The sequence below is a fragment of the Phascolarctos cinereus genome, unplaced genomic scaffold (assembly GCF_003287225.1).
Source record: "Phascolarctos cinereus isolate Bilbo 61053 unplaced genomic scaffold, phaCin_HiC Scaffold_4;HRSCAF=312, whole genome shotgun sequence".
Classification (NCBI taxonomy): Eukaryota; Metazoa; Chordata; class Mammalia; order Diprotodontia; family Phascolarctidae; genus Phascolarctos; species Phascolarctos cinereus.
The window spans coordinates 271,195,920-271,213,707 of NW_027555847.1; the positions used below are offsets into that span (position 1 = coordinate 271,195,920).

Genomic DNA, 17,788 nt, shown 5'->3' on the forward strand with positions numbered 1-17,788 from the left:
ACCCATAATTAATAGAAACGGAACTGAGCTAGCTCCAGAATTGAGTCACGAGATGGATTTGGTGTGGTTCACTCAATCCCCACAATTAACCACTTGTTGTCCTAATCCCCTTAATTCCCTCAATTTCCCCATTCCTTTTCCTTTCATAGCAAATTTCTATAATTAATAGTGGAAGTTTTGTTGTTGCAATAAAAAAATCTATTAATTGATACTAAAATATCTCTGACTTGTTATAATAGGATGCAAGTGTGAAAAAATCTCACTATTTTCAATCTGAATTTGTAGTCAATTCTATCCTAAGCAACAAAGCAAACGGGATCTTGGGCCTGCTATCTATCCATTTGCTATAGTAGTTACATATTCATGTATAAGATTAGGTCCTTGACATATCTTGTTCTTTCAAGGTGATATGGGAATAATATCTTCAAAAGGGGGGAGTGAGACAAAGATATAAAAGTTTTCCTAATTAAATGGAATAGCAAATTTTGAGATAGTAACGGAACTAGGAGACATTGTTTCAAATGTCTGTAATAGGATATATAGGCCTTGAGTTCGTTTTAGTGACAGCTTCTCATATTTGGTTTAAGGATTTTATATATAAAACTACATTAACAATTGTAAATAAATTTTAAGTCATTTCCCCCCCTTTTTTGAAGTGTCTGTCTAATAATTTTAAGAGACAGAACAGGTCATTTCTCAAGAATGGCTGTTTTGCATTTTCTTTTGCTTTTTTTGGTGAGGCAATCAGGATTCAGTGACTTGCCCAGGGTCACACAGCTAGTAAGTACCAAATGTCTGAGGCCAGATTTGAACTTAGGTCCTCCTGACTCCAGGGCTGGAGCTCTTTCTACTGCACCACTTAGCTGCCCTGAAATTTTTTTCTTTTTAAGATTCTTCCTTCAGCCTGCTGATGGCAGATATCAGATACAGGGCTCATGTCAACATAGAAACAGTAAAGTAATATGTAACAACTGATATTCTCTGAAGTTTCTGGTGAATTATGGATTCATAATTTGATATTCTTCTTATAGCTTTGTTGTTAATAGGATCAAAACCATAAGGCTTGAACTGGTTTTCACCACATGAACTAGTTCATGGAAAAACAAACTTAGGAAGCTGTACAAAACTGTATTGAGTATTGTTACTGGCAGATTTTAGCAGAATTACCTAGGAAATCTTTGTAGGTGACTTGGAACCGCAGAAGCAGATTTACTAAGAAGAGCCCCCGTTAGAACTGCTCTGAGACTGGGATTTATCTCAGAATTTCCAAGGGAAGATTTTCCACATAGGACATCTGGGACTCGAGATGAAACATACCTATTAAATGGACTTTGGGAGTGGGTTTCCAGGTTACAAGGAAACTTGATGTTACTTAATGTTGGTAATCATTATTGTATTGCTTTGGCCTTTTTGTTTCAGTGTTCATGTTTGTTGAGTTTTCTTGGCTACCTTGGTGACATGTAAATCTCCTCTCTCAGATTAGTCCATGGTGAGCCCTCTAAGTTGTTTATCTGTAGCCTGAACTTACTTTACTTAGAACTTAAGAGTCTAGTTAACAACATTTGTCTCCTTAGGGCATATGTAAGATTATGACTCTATTTGTACCTTCCCCCCCCCAACCCTTTGATGCCCATTAAGGGAGACTATCATTTCATCCAAAAATCCCTAATAGATAAGGCATTAAAATAAGTGATCCTGGGGGCCAAGAATCCCAGGATCAAAGTGGGGAATATAGGGGCAGCTAGGTGGCGCCGTGGATAGAGCACTGGCCCTGGAGTCAGGAGGACCTGAGTTCAAATCCCACCTCAGACACTTGACACTCACTAGCTGTGTGACCCTGGGCAAGTCACTTAACCCCAACTGCCTTGCCAAAAAACAAAACAAAAACAAAAGAACAAAGTGTGGAATGTCGCATTAAAAAATAGCATTAGTGACTCCATTTTGACTTTATTTACCATTTTGTTAGGCTTATTTTCAGCAGCTTGCAAATTACCTGATTTTGGAGAAGTCACAAGATTACTCTACCTCCCAATAGTCATCCAACTTAAAGAATGTCACCAAACTACCCCCTCTCCCTCTCACCTCAGTGTCTCCTGATCCCCTCCACCAAGGAACCAAGTGTCTTAACCCCTTTAATTCCTGTTTTCCACTCCCTCCAAACTGTATATTAACTATTTAGAAACCAAGGTTCTGGGTCTTTGGTACAGAGACCCTTGGATGCAACCACATGTATTGCTAAGTAAACTGTCATCTGCATGTAACTACTAGGTTTTCTTTATTCTATCATAACAGGCTTCAATGCCAAGCTCAAGAGTTTGCATTTTACCCTACAGGCAAGAGAGAGCCAAATTTATGTTTAAAAGCCAGGAGGCAACACATTCAGGCCTGTGCAATTACCATAAAAGCTCTGAGAATGATAAATTGTAGAGTGGACAATGATTAAACATAATACATGTTCTAATTTAACTTAGGTCAACCTAAACAACATTTTTATTTGACATGACATCTACAGCTGTATTTGAAACTCTAATTATTGTTCATTCACTGCTTCAATTAGTTAAAAAAAAATGAGCCCATAAGAAAAAGACAAAATCTACATTTCCCTTCTTACCAAGGTTAAAGTAGAATTTTTAAAAAAAATCTTGTAGCAAAAAGTCTCCAAGGTCATCCCCTGCGGGTTTCTTTAATCTATTTATGATTGATTTCTTTCCTATTTTCAGAACGTTAAATGATAACTCCAGTAATACATTTATGTTAATTATGTGTCTAACTTTCCTTTCAGACACTAGATCCCAGTGTACACACACTAATGTTTCTTACCTATAATGAACCAGTCCCTTATGGCTCTAAATATAATACGCTTGAAAATCTTAGTAACAGTATACATATACATATATATACATATGGATTACTGAAGAGATTATGAGAAACTCATTCATTTATCTTAACAATTGTGTATGTTTACATACACATGCTTCATTATTATGTTACACTTAGGGTCAGCAGAATTGTGTTAGGGATCGCCTTCGAATAGGGTCCAAGATACCCCCATCCAAATACTGCCTGAAATTTTGACTGGTAAAAAATTTGGAGAAACCCAATATTTCCATTTTTTTTAAACCTTGTCTATGTATCACTGCTTCTCTATACAATAGTGTATTCACTTATTAATACTTCTTATTAACTCCAAGATAATTTTCATTCCCCATTATCAAAAAATTACCATCTTAGGGAGATTCCAATTTGTAGTACAGTTGGAAGAACTTTAATGGACACCTACTCCAAACTACACACAAAGCCATCTCCATTATGATATACCTTTTTTTTAGGCAATTGGGGTTAAGTGACTTGCCCAGGGTCACACAGTTAGTAAGTGTCAAGTGTTTGGTCTGAGGCCGGATTTGAATTCAGGTACTCCTGACTTCAGGGCCAGTGCTCTATCCACTGTGCCACCTAGCTGCTACACATTATAACATACCTAACAGGTGACTGACTGCCTAGCCTCTGCTTGAACACATCTAAAGCAAGCGAACCCACCACCTCTCCAGGCAGATCTTTCACTTTTGGATGACTTTGTTTCAGGAGTTTTTGCCAAAATAAAGCCTAAATTTCTCTCTTTGCAACTACCGCCTATTGTTCAAGGGGCTCCCTGGTGGCAAATAGAACAGATCTAGTTCATCTTTCATACGACACTCCTTCAAAAATTTGAGATAGCTATCATGATCCTTCTGAGTCCTTTTCTCCTCTAAGCTGAAGACACCTAGTTCCTTCAACCAGTCCTCATATGACATGGATTCAAGGGCTTTAACAATCCAAATTTCTTTCCTTAGATATTCTCCAGTTTGTCAACATGCTTCTTATACCATGGGCCCAGAAATTAAAACTATGAGGTCTAGCAACAAATGAAGCCAAGTGAGGTGAGGTCAGAGTTCAATGGGAATATCACATTCATATTCCTAGAATACAAATATGCTATTCAACGCAGCCCAAGATCACATTAGCATTTCTTGGTTGCCACACCAAAATATTGACTCACAGTGAAATGCAGTCCACTAAAACCCCATATATTTTTCAGAATTTCAGAATCCACAATGATAACTGGACCGTTATCAACCAGGATCCACCTCCCAACCTCTAATTCTCTGCAACATGGGTCAGGCTAGTTTTGCCTTGAAAGACACCAACTATTTCCAGAAATTTATTGGCCCAGAGACCAAGGCTTAAGCTATGGCTACTTTGACAGAGTTTCTTAGTAGCTTCTGACTATACTGAAGTGACTTCTTAGTAATTTGAGGGCATAAAAGGCTCATTCATGTAGGGTCTGAACCCTTCAGACTTGGCAGATGTCCCAAGACCTGTCAAGTCTTTTCTGCTAGCCAGATAAGTTTCCACATTAAAAAAAGGAGGGTGTAGGTGGGGTTAATATTTACCTAAGCTTAGTGTTAGAGAAAGGGGCTAGTTTGTGATTTCATTGGTATAGGAAACTCGAGGATGAGGAGACTCCATCTATTAATGAAGGTCAGCACCTTCTCTGCAATTGAAAGTATAAGAGAACTACCTGACTCTAGCACTGAGAGGTTAAGTGACTTGCTCAGGGTCTCCTAGTAAGTATGGGTTAGGAGTAGGATTTGAATCCAGGTTTTCCCATCTTCAAGATGTTACTTCTTAATTATAGAAGCAATAACCCATTTCTAATGAGAATTTAATATCAAGTCTGATTTTCTTTTTGGGGGGGAGAACACAGAAATAGGATACAATATTAAAAAAAACCCTGCTAAGCAGGTTTTTAATGACAGTGGCTGTAAAATGAAAGGATAAGAAACTCACTTTTAAAAAAGTTTTATACTTGAACATTAGTGCATGAAAGAATGGAAAAGGTAAACCGGAAACCAAAAGAAAATATTTATTGAATCAAAGTCATTACTTTCATTTTAATATCTACAAGCCAACATGGAAATGACATCATTCAAGAATGTAAATAGTTTACAAAAAAAAAGTATGCTATAAAGTATGTTATAAAAATACCCCAATTTCTTTTTCTGGATGCTGAGCAGAGGACATCTGATGAGAGCAAGTTTTGAATCTGCTTTAATTGATAATTGGTGGCAAAAGCAAAACAAAAAAATTATAACCACAAAACATTTTTTTTCGAAAGGCCCAATGACAAAAATTATGTTGGAAATACTGGCTTCCCTTTCTGAATTCCCCTTCCCCCAACACTCTCAATCACTCAATCATAGTAATTCTGCTTTCCATATATTGGCACCATTTCAAGCCTGAATCATTGTTGTCAGATACCATGTGAGTTAACCACAACTGTTATTCCCCAATTTAAAAAAAATGCATTTCACTGAAGTTGACCAGAAACTAAATTTTGGGTAAGTGGGCTCTATTTTTTGATCAGTTTCTATTTTAAAAGGAAATAATGCTTTACCACAGGAAAAGTGTTTGTCCCTTAGACATAATTATATCACCTTTTAAAATGTATTAAAACTCTTAATTGATCAACCAATTAGTTAATTAAAGCCAGCCTCAAAACTTTATAATGCTTCTAATTTTTCTTCCTAAGTATCAAAAAACTCCAGAAAATGTGGTTCAACATTTTAGGGAGTTTTCTGATCACATGATTTAATTGTAAAATCTCCTCCCTGTGACAAGCATACATAATATTTTAATAGTATCACTGGAGAGGCCACACAGCAGTTTAGAAAGCTAAGGAATGAAAACTTCAGTTCTTGCTTATCAATGGAAGCTCACATTATGTCTTCTGGAACATTCATTCCTTTGAGTCAGGAATGGTTCTACGAGCAGCGAGGGGGTGCAGTGGAGAGAATGACAGGGTCTGGAGTCAGGGGGACTGAGTTCAAATTCTGCCTCAGACACGTACTAGCTATGTGACCTTGGGCAAATCATTTCACCCTGTTTGCTTCAGTTTCCTCATCTGTAAAATGAGTTGGAGAAGAAAATGGCAAACCGTTCTAGTATCTTTGCTAGGAAAACCCCAAATGGGGTGAAGAAGAGTCAGATATGCCTGAACAACAACAGGAATGGGAAAGAAGACTGACCCAAATGCCTATCTGGACATCAAAGGAAGAAAACCTATGATGTTGAAGAGCCAATGACTTTACAGACCTGGCTCCTCCTGCTGTTCTAATTCAACTCTCAGGGAGTACGATGTGCTGTCAGTGCTGCTCCTCCTGGCCTCGTGTCAGCCTTTTGCCCACAGAGTACTGCACTCTATGCAATATGATTTATGTGACTGAAGAATTTCAGCAGTACTTGTAAGAAAAATAGTAGATGGAACGTAGCTATCACTTGTTGCAAAAAGCATCGCTCTTTTAAAGTGCACACACTCTGACAACATTATGTGAAATGACAATGCACAGCAGAACTAAGTATGCCAAATAGTGCTACGGAAAAAAAATGCCAAGGTCAGTGTGGTAGTCATAGTCGCACAACTGGATCATCAAATCAAATACATGCAAGACTGCTGTTTCCAAAATGACAATGATTTTCTCATGTCAAATTCTAAGGAGCAAATTATATTAATGAAAAGGATCCTGGGGACCATTTGAAATCACAAATCCTAAGAATCAACCATCTGGTTCTCTTAACCCAATATACTACATCTGACCACTCTTACAGGTATAGTGTAAGTATGGAAGTATAATTGGGTGGCTACTTCATTTCCAGTAAATCAACTTATAAATTACCAGAGCAAAGGTAATATGCAGGGCCTTCATACATCTAGCATTTATTTAATTTGTTATTTCAGAGAGAACTGAGGCTTAGGTGAAGGGGAAATATGAACAAATATAAAAATTTACTTCTTTGCATTTGTTTAATTTCCAACTTGTTCATGACACTCTGGTTAAGCTCAATTTTGCCCTACAGCTAGATAACTGTATCAGACAAACATGGATAGCAGTGATTTGTGCACAGGATTTAAAAAAAAAATCAACAAAGAATCAAATCAATGACTTTGCTTTAAAATTACCATAATGATAAGAAGTAGGGATAAGGAATGGGAGAAGAACCATTTCAAAAATTTGGAGACAGTGCAATATTCAAATTTAAGTCGTGAAAGATGAACATGCTTTGGAACCTGAGCAAAAGGCTTCTTACCAACAGTAAAAAGTCACCCTGTAAGTTGCTTTCAATCATTTCTGTTCTGCCAGGTCAATATGTTGCCATTGGCAACTTAACATGGCCTGGAAACACTTAGAAAAAAAAAACAAAAACAAAAACCCTGCCAACTATGTTGAGAAGTCCACTGAACTGCTATTAATAACATAGCCAGGCAGTTCAACATTCTGCTGATGGACAGTCTAAGAGTCAACATAAAAAGCAAAAAGGAAGAGAAGGGAAAAAGAAATGTGCAGCTAGTGCAACACCACTTGAAAACTGACTGGATGAAAGTACTGTCATATGTTATTTACATATGTTACTATAAGTTTACAATCTTGAGGTCAGTTCTCTTAAAATAAATATACTAAACATTTACAACAGAATGTCTTATGAATGCAAGCTTTTGTTTTATTTCAAGATCAAATAGAACTAAAAGCAGCTAAGTAACAAGTTATCTTTTTCGGTGATAGATAAGGACATCATTGTAGTGCCATACTTAAATTTTCTCCATTAGCAGCAATATCAGCTGCAGCAAATGAGCAATTTTTATTTCTGGCACCAAAGAGGCGACTTCCTAAAGCCAGGCATTGACTCTGCCAGACTTCAAACAAATGGGAAAACGGTCATTGTGCTTGTGGGTCCCAGACTTTCCCAAATATATAAATAAAAAATGATAACATGTCATGCTTGGGACCTAAAATTACAATAAGGAGGGTGGTGGAGACAGAAAAGGTTTTTTTTTTAAATGAAAAAATTGGCAAACTAATGCTCTATAGTAGTGATTAGAGAAAAAGGTCATGCTAAAATCAGTTGCCTATTTATTCAAACTTGAAAAATGTTTAAAATATAAAATCACAACCCAGCCTATTACTTATCAATTATTTTGGTAGAAGCCAAACACATGCATGCCAATGGAAGGCATGACGAAATCCACTTTACAAATAGCTTCTTTGGAGCCTAACAGTAACTTTTCACTGAAATAATCACAAGAGGTTGAACAAGGTCCCATCACATTTCTTTCTTAAAATAAGCATGGAAAGTAGTCTCAAGGGCCCCCTCCCCCCCCAAATCCCAAACCAAAACAATTCCAAAAACCAAAAAACTTCAAATAAACAAAAACAAAACAGTAGAAAGAAGAGATATGGAAATTCACACGAACCTGTAAAGACAAGAAAAAAATCCAAGTTATTTCCAATATTATTATTATTAAGAGAACACTCAGGGCTTTTGTTTTTGTTTTAATTTCGAGAAGCTTACAATTTCTAAGTTAGAAAACAAGACAGTTAAAAATGAAAACAAATTTACTTCTTTGGGTTTTACATAGCTCATACAGCATAAGCATTCAGTAGTCTTTTTTTTTTTAAACCGTGATGCATTTTTAATATACCTCAATTAACTAAAGGTTTCTTTTGGGGGGGGGCACGAATGGACCAAAGCCTCTGCTTAAATTGGATTTCCCTGTTAGTACTGTCAAATTTTACATTATGGCAAAGAACAGATGCTATAAATGATAGTATTGCTATCTTAATTGCCCTCAATCAGCATAATTTTGTCAGTCAGCACCAATTTTTGCATAATTGAAGATGTAACACCATAGAAATATACCCCTTTTATTAGAACTCAAGGATTAAGAATAATACAGCTTCAGTTGCTAATTGGCTAATAACCATGTGTTGAATTGAATTGGTTCTTCAAAAAGTAAGTACCAAATAAACGGTACTTTCAGTATTTTCCGGTGGTAATAGAGCCTGCACATCTCTTGATTCTGAGGTATAACAACACCTGAGATACTTACTGGAAAGGGCTCCCAAGGTTATCCTGCCTTTGTATCTACAAGCTGCATTTGGACATTTGAAGACATTCCACCTCCATAACCTCCCTTGGATTGCATTTGGTTCTGTATGGAGCTAACCTAAAAAAACAAAAAAGGGTGAGTTGAAAAAAACAAACAGAACTTAGGAAGGCTAATCAAAAGTAAACAAAATAGTTCTCATTTTGAATTCCCCCTCCAACTATGCTTGCTATGTTTGCAGAATGGCATTTCTTTAAGTGCTTTTCTGGAATTTGAAAATTTCTACAATGGGCAAGGCTAGAGAGGATTAACATTTGTTAGCGTATTTCTGTGTTTTTTCCTGACATCCTATTTATGATGCTTAACCTTTCTAGGACTTGGTTTCTTCACCTGTAAAATAATAGGATTAGACAAGGTCTTTGAAATTTTCTTAAAATGCTAAGATGATATGATTCTAACTCCTAAAAACATCATAATCTCTCCTCTACTATGGAAATTCTTGGTGAGGGTGATTACAGTAACAACTAACATATAGATAGACAGACAGAGAGAGAGAGATTTGCAAAGCACTTTAGATAAAATTATCTTACTAGATTCACACAACAACTCTCAGAGGTAGGTGCTATAATTATCCTTGTTTTACAGATGGGAAAACTGAGGCTGAAGGAGATTAAGTTGAGTTACAGGTCACACAGATAAGGATTATCTGAGGCAGGGATTTAACTCATGCCTTCCTGACTCCAGGGGCAGCTAGGTGACAAAGCAGATAGAGTACTGGGCTTTGAATCAGGAAGACTCATCTCTGTGACTTCAAATCTGGCTTTAGACATTTACTAGATGTGTGACCCTGAGCAAGAACCTTAATCCTGCTTGCCTCAGTTCATCATCTGTAAAATGAGCTGGAGAAGGAAATGGCAAACTACTTTCCTTTCTAAGAAAACTCCAAATAGGGTCACAAAGAGTTGGACACAACTGAAATGACTCAACAACTTCCTGACTCCAAGTCAGGAAGTCTGTCTTTAATTAAGTACACATTTGAATTCAGCTTTCCACTTTTCTCCCCAAACAAATGTTTTTTTCTGTTTAGTAACATGTCTCTTAGGATCCTACAATCATTGACTTAAAGGTGAAAGGGACCATAGGTAATATCATCTGATCTAGTACCATCATTTTATAGACAAAGAAACTGAAGGCCAGGGAGACTAAGTGACACAGGTCATTTAAAGTCATAAAGAGAGTAGGTGGCAAATCCAGTGTCTGAACTCGGTTTGAGGGCTCTTTCTATGATGTGCTTTCTTTATTCAAAGTTCACTTTCTTTAGCAACTACTTGGAACACCCTCTACACAATCATATTTAAAAAGCCCATACACTTAAAACTCACGTACCTTCCTTATGTGAGAGCCTCTCAGACTCTCATGTAGAGCCTACTTTATTCTTTCACATATAATTCTATTATGTAATAGTGACTTAGCTTTCTAGACCAGAGGACACAAAAGCTGCAAATAAGAAATTCAGCTAGCTTAATAGTGAGAGAAGGGCGTTCGTTATATCAAACAAACACAAGAATTCACGAAGTTTGGGGCCCTCTAGTTAAGAGGCAAACAGCCTCAACGGACCCTAAACACATTAAAGCACAGCACAATAATTGATGTTCATGATGCCTCAGTTGTCAAAAAAGCTAAATTATGTTCTATATAAATCCTTTTGAGCAGATTATAAAGTATGTAATACATTGTAGAAGCCTTCGTTTTAAAATAAATTTAGAAGTTACAAGACTTACAGAGGCAAACTTTGGTTATCTGGAAAATTCCCTTATTTTCCCAATATGTCAAAGAGTGCATGTGAAATGTCACTCCATAAAACTTTTCTTATTTTAATTTTTTTCTTTAAAAGGAGTGAGTTTTATATAGCAGACTAAACACTTTAGTATCAAGGTGAGGGGTGGTGGTGGGGTTAGGTCCAAATTCTTTCCTCCTCTTTATTGTCCTTCTCTTATTCCTTATCATCACGACCGTCCTCTTCCTCATCTCCTTCCATTTCCTTCTCTTTCCTCAGCTTTGAAAATTTTCACTGTAAGAGGTTTTTCCCGGTAGGCAGCCATATCCATTTCCATTTTCCCTTCTATTTTACCCTCCTCATACGGTGGCTGGCCAATTGCAGGAGTATTGTATATTTGTCTTCTCTGCAACCTTCCCCCTCAACCTTTCAGCCACGTTGCCAGTGGTTTCTTGCATTCGTGGGATGTACCAAAGCATACATACAACAGACAGCTAGAAAGGGTACCCATTACAACAGTTCTCCAAACCTTCAGTTCCATCTTCTATAATTATGCCTTTGTAGATGCATTTAGTTCATCACGCCTAAAATGGATTCCCTCTTAGCCCGTACCATTTCCTACCTAAACCTAACTTTGAACTGGTCTCTCTACTTTCAGTCCCTTCTCTCTTCAGTCAATCCTTTAAAGAGATTCCAAAATACTCTTTCTAAGGCATAAATCTGACCATGTAACTCCTCTATTAAAAACAAAACAAAAAAACCAAACAAATAAACAAGCAACAACAACCCAACCACAACAACAACCACCACCCAACCACAAACTTTCAGCCACCTACTGCCTCTAGGATAAAATGCAAAATTTTTTTTTACTCCCTTATTATAATCTTTTTTTAAAAAATTTTAAATCGTATTTCTTCTTTTTCTTCCAATTACCCATAAATTTTTTTTTCAACATTTAAAAAAAATTTTCAGTTCTGAATTCTCTTCTTCCTTCTTTCCCCTTCCTCCTCCCCCCGTCCCTGACACAGTAAGTAATCTGATATAGGCTGTATATGTGCAGTCATAAATAACACATTTCCACATCAGTCACTTTATGGAAGAAAACTTGACCCCTGAACCCCTCTGCCCCCCCCAAAAAGTGAAAAAGAGTATGCTTTGGTTTGCATTCAGACTCCATCAATTCTTCCTCTGGAGGTGGAAAGCATTTTTCATCATGAGTCTGCTGGGATTGCTTTGGATCATTGTATTGCTGAGAATAGCTAAGTTATTCACAGTTGTTCATCATACAATATTGCTGTTACTGCGTACAGTGTTCTCTTGGTTCTGCTCACTTTGCTCTGCATCAGTTCTTGTAAGTCTTTTCTGATTTTTCTAAAATCATCCCTCTTGTCATTTCTTATAGCACAATAGTACTCCATTACAATCATATACCACAACTTGTTCAGCCATTACCCCAAGGATGGGCATTCTCTTAATTTCCAATTCTTTGCCACCACAATAAGAACTGCTAGAAATATTTTCATATGTAAAGATCCCTTTCCTTTTTCTTTGATATCTTTGACATGCAGACCTAGTGGTGGTATTACTGGATCAGTTTGTTACTGCTTTGGACACTGTTGCAAGTGACTCTCCAGAAGTAGGTTCAAAACTCTACATTAGTTCCCAATTAAAATGTGAATTATTTAGCTTATCACTAAAGGTTTTTTACAACTTGCCTCTTACCTATTTCTTCAGTATTTTAAAGATAGTCAATAAGCATTCACTATGTGGCTGGCACTATGTTGTGTTGAGAATAAAAATATAACAAAAAGAAACATAGTTCCTGCCTTCCAGAAGCTTATATTCTAATGGGAAAAGACAACACATAAAAGGAAGCTGAAAATCTGGGTGGGAGGAAAAAGTACTTGTGCAGGGGCATGGTGGTGAAGCTTAAAGAATCAAGAGTAGAGTCAGGAAAGGAATGAAGGATGGTTGCTCTTGTTCCTTCCATAAAATGTAAGTTCCAGGAAGAATTTACCAATAAGAAGAGGAAGGGGTTTTGCAGTGGAGGGATTTTTAAGAGTAAGAAGGCAGTTGAGGCTTTTTTTTGATAAATATTTTTATTTTGAATTTGATTAATATTGATAAACATGAATCATGGAAACATTTCAATATATAAAGAAAAAACAAAAGGAAGACTGCATATTCAACTTGAAACTTCTGTTTTATACTTCAGACAGAGTGATAGATGTTAGCTTAGTTTTTTTCCCATTATGTACATCTTGGTTATTGTTTTTGTTTTGTACTATTCAAATTTAACATGGTAGTTTCAATACTGCTCTGCTTCTTTGTGTCCTCCTTCAGAACTTCTATTATAACATAAATTAATAATATAATAATTCTATTCTACGTTTATTTTCAATGATTCATTGATGTTCTTTTCTTCCCATTTCTGATTATACTCTCCCTACCTAATTAATCTTCTTTCTTAAATATTCCCCTCCAAAAAATGAAAAAAGCTCCCCTTGTAACAAATAAATAAAACAAATTCATAAATTGACAGTATCTGAAAAATGAATATGCCATTCTGTGCATTCCCTAGTGCACCACTGTTCTGCCAAAAGTTGAAAAACATAATTTATCATCAGTCTTCTGCAGTCATTTTGTTGATCCTAATTGTCAGGTCTTTCATAGATATCTTTCTTTATGAAGTTAAATTATCTTAAAAGTTTTTTCTCCTGTTTCTGCTCACTTTACTATGCATCAATTCGTATAAATTCTCTCAGGTTTCTCTGAAGCCTACCCTTCCATCATCAATTAAAATAGAATAATATTCATTCTTATACCATAATTTGTTCAGATATTTCTCAAATGTTGGCCACCTTTGTTGTTTCAATTTCATTACAACAACATGTACAATTGGGTCACTTCTCTCTTTCTTCAATTTCTTAGGGAGGATAAGCATAGAACCAAGGGATATGCACAGCTTAGTGATTTGGGGGTTTCCAAATTGCCTGAACCACTTTATGGCTCCACAAGCAGTGGACTGGGGTGTCTGCACTTCCATAGCCTCTTCAACAACTATCACTTTCCTTTTTTTTTTTTTGGTCACTTCTGTAAATTGTAGGAGTGAGATAGCAGCTCAGTTTTGTTATTGTACATTTGCCATAATTATTATAAGTTTGAACATTTCAATATAGTTCTTGATAGCTTGAACTTCTTTTGAAAATCACCTGTTTCTATCCTCTGACCATACATCTATTGTAGAATGGCTTTTGTTTATATATTTTTATCAATTCCTTTTATAACTCGGGTGTCAGAACTTTATCAGGGAAACTCACTGCCAAGATATATTTAATGTTTCCCTTAAATGTTAATGGTTTCCCTTTTAATTTTAACTGCATTGATTTTATCTGTGAAAAAAAAAACTTTTCAGGGGCCAGCTAGGTGGTGCAGTGGATAGAGCACTGGCCCTGAAGTCAGGACTTGAGTTCAAATCCAGCCTCAGACCAAACACTTGACACTTACTAGCTGTGTGACCCTGGGCAAGTCACTTAACCCCAGTTGCCTAAAAAAAACAAAAAAAAAAAACAAAAAAAAAACTTTTCAATTTCGTTTAATCAAAATTGCCCATTTTATCACAAGTGATCCTCTTTATTCCTACTTTGTTAAAGGACTATTTCCTTAACCACACTTGTCAAAGATATCTCCAAACTTTTTATTATATCATCTTTTATATCTATGTCTTGTATATATTTGGAATTTATCTTGGTATATGGAGTCAGACAAATTTGAAGTTCTCTACATATCTGAGATGAGACCTTTACCTGAGAAACTGTTGATAAAATTTTTTCTCAGTTTTCTGCTTTCCTTTTAATCTTGGATACATTGCTTTTATTTGTACAACCATTTTTTATATGTCACAATGCTCTCTATCTCTTATTTATTCACAAATTATTTTCCTATACATAAATCTGATAGGTAATGTTCTATTCTTCTTCTAATTAACTTATGCTACCTCCCTTACCTAGGTCATGTATCCATTTTGATCTTATCTTGGTAAATGGTGTAAGATAATGGTTTATACCTAGTTTCTGCTATACTGAACAATTTTTACCAAACAGTGAGTTCTTATCCCAAAAGCTTAAATCTTTACGTCTGTCAAACACAAGATTATTATAATCATCTATTACTGTGGATTATGTACCTATTCTATTCCACTAATCCACCATTTTATTGCTTAGTGATATTAGTTTTGATAATTACTGCCTTATGATACAGTTTAAGATCTGGCATAGTTAGATTTTCTTCCTTTATATTTTTTTTCATTAATTCCTTCGATATTTTTGACCTTTTCTTCTTTCAAAGGAATTTTATTATTTTTTTTCTAGCTCAATAAAATATTTTAGTAATTTAATTAGGATAGCACTGAATAAGTACGTTAGTTTAAGTACAATTTTCATTTTTATTATATTGGCTCAGCCCACCTATAGACATTTCTCCAATTATTTCAATCTGACTTTATTTGTATAAAAAGTACTTTATAATTATGTTCACGTAATTCTTCATACAGTGAAGAGTTTGAAGAGGTTTATTAAATTACTGGATGAAATAATGACACAGAGACACAAACCTACCAGCAGTTCAGAAGGTGTCTCACCTTATGATGCAAATTGTACTTCAACAATCTGCTCTCCCAGTGTGGGCCTACTCAGGGAAGATGCTCTTTGACCACAAGAATGAGACCCTGGCCATCACAGTCCAGCCTGGAGAGGGGAGCAAAGCTGCTTTCAGTGACATGCAATCTTTGTCCAGGGGAACGTTCTTTTTCAACCGTTTGTTTCATTTTTTCTTTATGGTCCATCGCAGAATCTCCCTTCAGATGCCTGGCTGAATTTGATGTCTACATGGATATGGTCAACAGAAGAAACACCATGGACATGATCCTTAAGGTGGCTGATTCCCAGAACTACCACAGTCCATCCTGCTCACATCACAGAACATGAGCTCTCTTCCCCAAGTAGAATGATTAGAATGCTCCAAATGCCAGACAAAGAAAAAGGCCAGAGAGCCCTGCCTTTCCAGCCAGCCAATCAAGAAGCAGAAGACCGAAGCTGATTTCTAGTTTAATGTGATTGTGCTACTGGCTTGTGATGGGATTGTACGGATTTTGTTTTCTCAAAGTGTTGTGTATAAAATTTCACTACTTTAAAGAAATAATATATGATAATTGAAAGTATTTCAAAAATGAATCTTCTTTGTTCCCCCTAATAGTAGAATGTAAATCTCACCTTGAATTATAAAGTGAACCATGAATTCCATTTCTTCTAATGTGTGGCCTTGAGAAACTGTAATGCTGTTAGGATTGGTTCAAAACCATTCCCTCTTTCCCAGGCTCATCTGTCTTATAAGAATTGAATAGATATTGCTGAATGTATATTTGCATGGGATTTATTTTTGCTCTTATGTTTGCAAAATTCCAATAAATACTTAAGAGCCTAAAAGTACAGCAGGCATACCACCAGGTATTTCACCTTGTCTATGATTATTTTAAATGAATTATCTGTTCCTATCTCTTCTTGCAGGGCTTTGCTGGTGATGATATAAAATGCTGATGATTTATGTGGGTTTATTTTATATCCTGCTACTTTGCTAAAATTATTAATTGTTTCAACTAATTTTTAGTTGAATCCCTAGGATTTTCCAAGTATAACATCACACTATTTGCAAAAAGAAATAGTTTTATTTCCCCACTGCCTATTCTGATTTATTCAATTTCTTTTTTCTTCTCTTATTGTTATTGCTAACATTTCTAGTATAATACTGAATAATACTGGTGATAAAGGGCATCCTTGTTTCACCCCTGATCTTACTGGGAAGGCTTCTAGCTTACCCCCATTACAGATAATGGTTGCTGATGGTTTTAGACAGATGCTTCTTAAGGAAAAAACCATTTACACCTATGCTTTCAACTGTTTTTAATAGGAAGCAGTATTGTACTTTTGTCAAAACCTGCTTTCATCTGTAGGCCACAGGTGGCAATGGATTTACCAAACATTATGCTACATATGTTCAACTATTTCTGGGTCTTCTGTACCTAATTTGTTCTAGTGATTGACTTTTCTGTTTTTTTCAAACTGGTACTAAATATTTTTAATGACTTATCAATAATCTATTTTTTGGTAGTATAGTTTGATTCCCAAAGCCCCTTTTCCTTCTCACTTTTTCCATTATTTCCCTTGAAATTCTTGACCTTTGTTCCTCCTTATAAATTATTGTTTTGCTTTGTTTTTTTCCCTAGCACTATATAAAGTAATCCTTTGGTAGTCTGAAATGGGACTGAATTTATAACATAATTTAGGTAGTATTTTCATCTTGTGGCATATTTTTGGCATGACCCAACCACGAGCAATTAATATTTCTGATTACTTTAAAGTGCTTTGCAACTATATATATAAATATATGTGTGTATAAAAAAATAAATAAAATTTCTCTGTCTTGGTAGCAGACCTCCCAGATATTTTATACAATCTCTAATTATTTTGTTTTTTATTTTTATTCTGAACTTAAAAACAAACAAAAAAAGATCATTTCTATACATACAGCAGAATACAAAAAGAACACGAAATAAATGAATCTGCGGGGTTTTTTAAAAAAAATGTATACAATAAATTCTACATGTTGCTTTAGGTAGCTAGGTGGTGCAGTGGTTAGAGTGCTGGGCTCAAAGTCAGGAGGACCTAAGTTCAAAAACAGCCTCTGAAACTTTCTAGCTGTGTTACCTTGGGCAAGACACTTAACCTCTATTTGCCTATGGGTCAGTGATCCACTAGAGAAGGAAATGGCAAACAACTCTACTATTTTTGCCAACAAAATTCTTCATGGACGGAGATTCACAGGGTCATGAAGAGCTGGACATGACTGAATGACTGAACAACAAACAGGATACTTTCAGGACTGTCTTACTTTTCTATATTTCCTTTTGAACTTCCTTTGTTCTTTTCTATGAATTTTTGAAAAACCTCACAATAAGTTCCTTTAAAAAAAATCACTATTGCTACCCCTCCTAAGCAAAATGTCCATGTCCAAAAATATATGTGTATTTGTGTTAT

The 17,788-nt window shown here is 35.8% G+C and overlaps 1 protein-coding gene across 4 annotated transcripts in view; it reads right to left on the minus strand.

Annotated features, from left to right (window-relative positions):
* Positions 1-17,788, minus strand: part of CDC42SE2 (CDC42 small effector 2) — a 185,533-nt gene that overhangs the window by 2,653 nt on the left and 165,092 nt on the right. For 3 of the 4 annotated variants that reach the window (XM_078153062.1, XM_078153061.1, XM_020973973.2), the window contains 2 exons: positions 8,924-9,040; positions 4,888-8,287 (listed from right to left, as the gene is read on the minus strand). In XM_078153062.1, the coding sequence (XP_078009188.1) occupies positions 8,942-9,040 (99 nt within the window). In that variant the 3' untranslated portion in view covers positions 4,888-8,287; positions 8,924-8,941. Of the gene's footprint in view, positions 1-4,887; positions 8,288-8,923; positions 9,041-17,788 lie in introns of those variants that run through there. The other variant, XM_020973974.2, reaches the window with a different exon arrangement.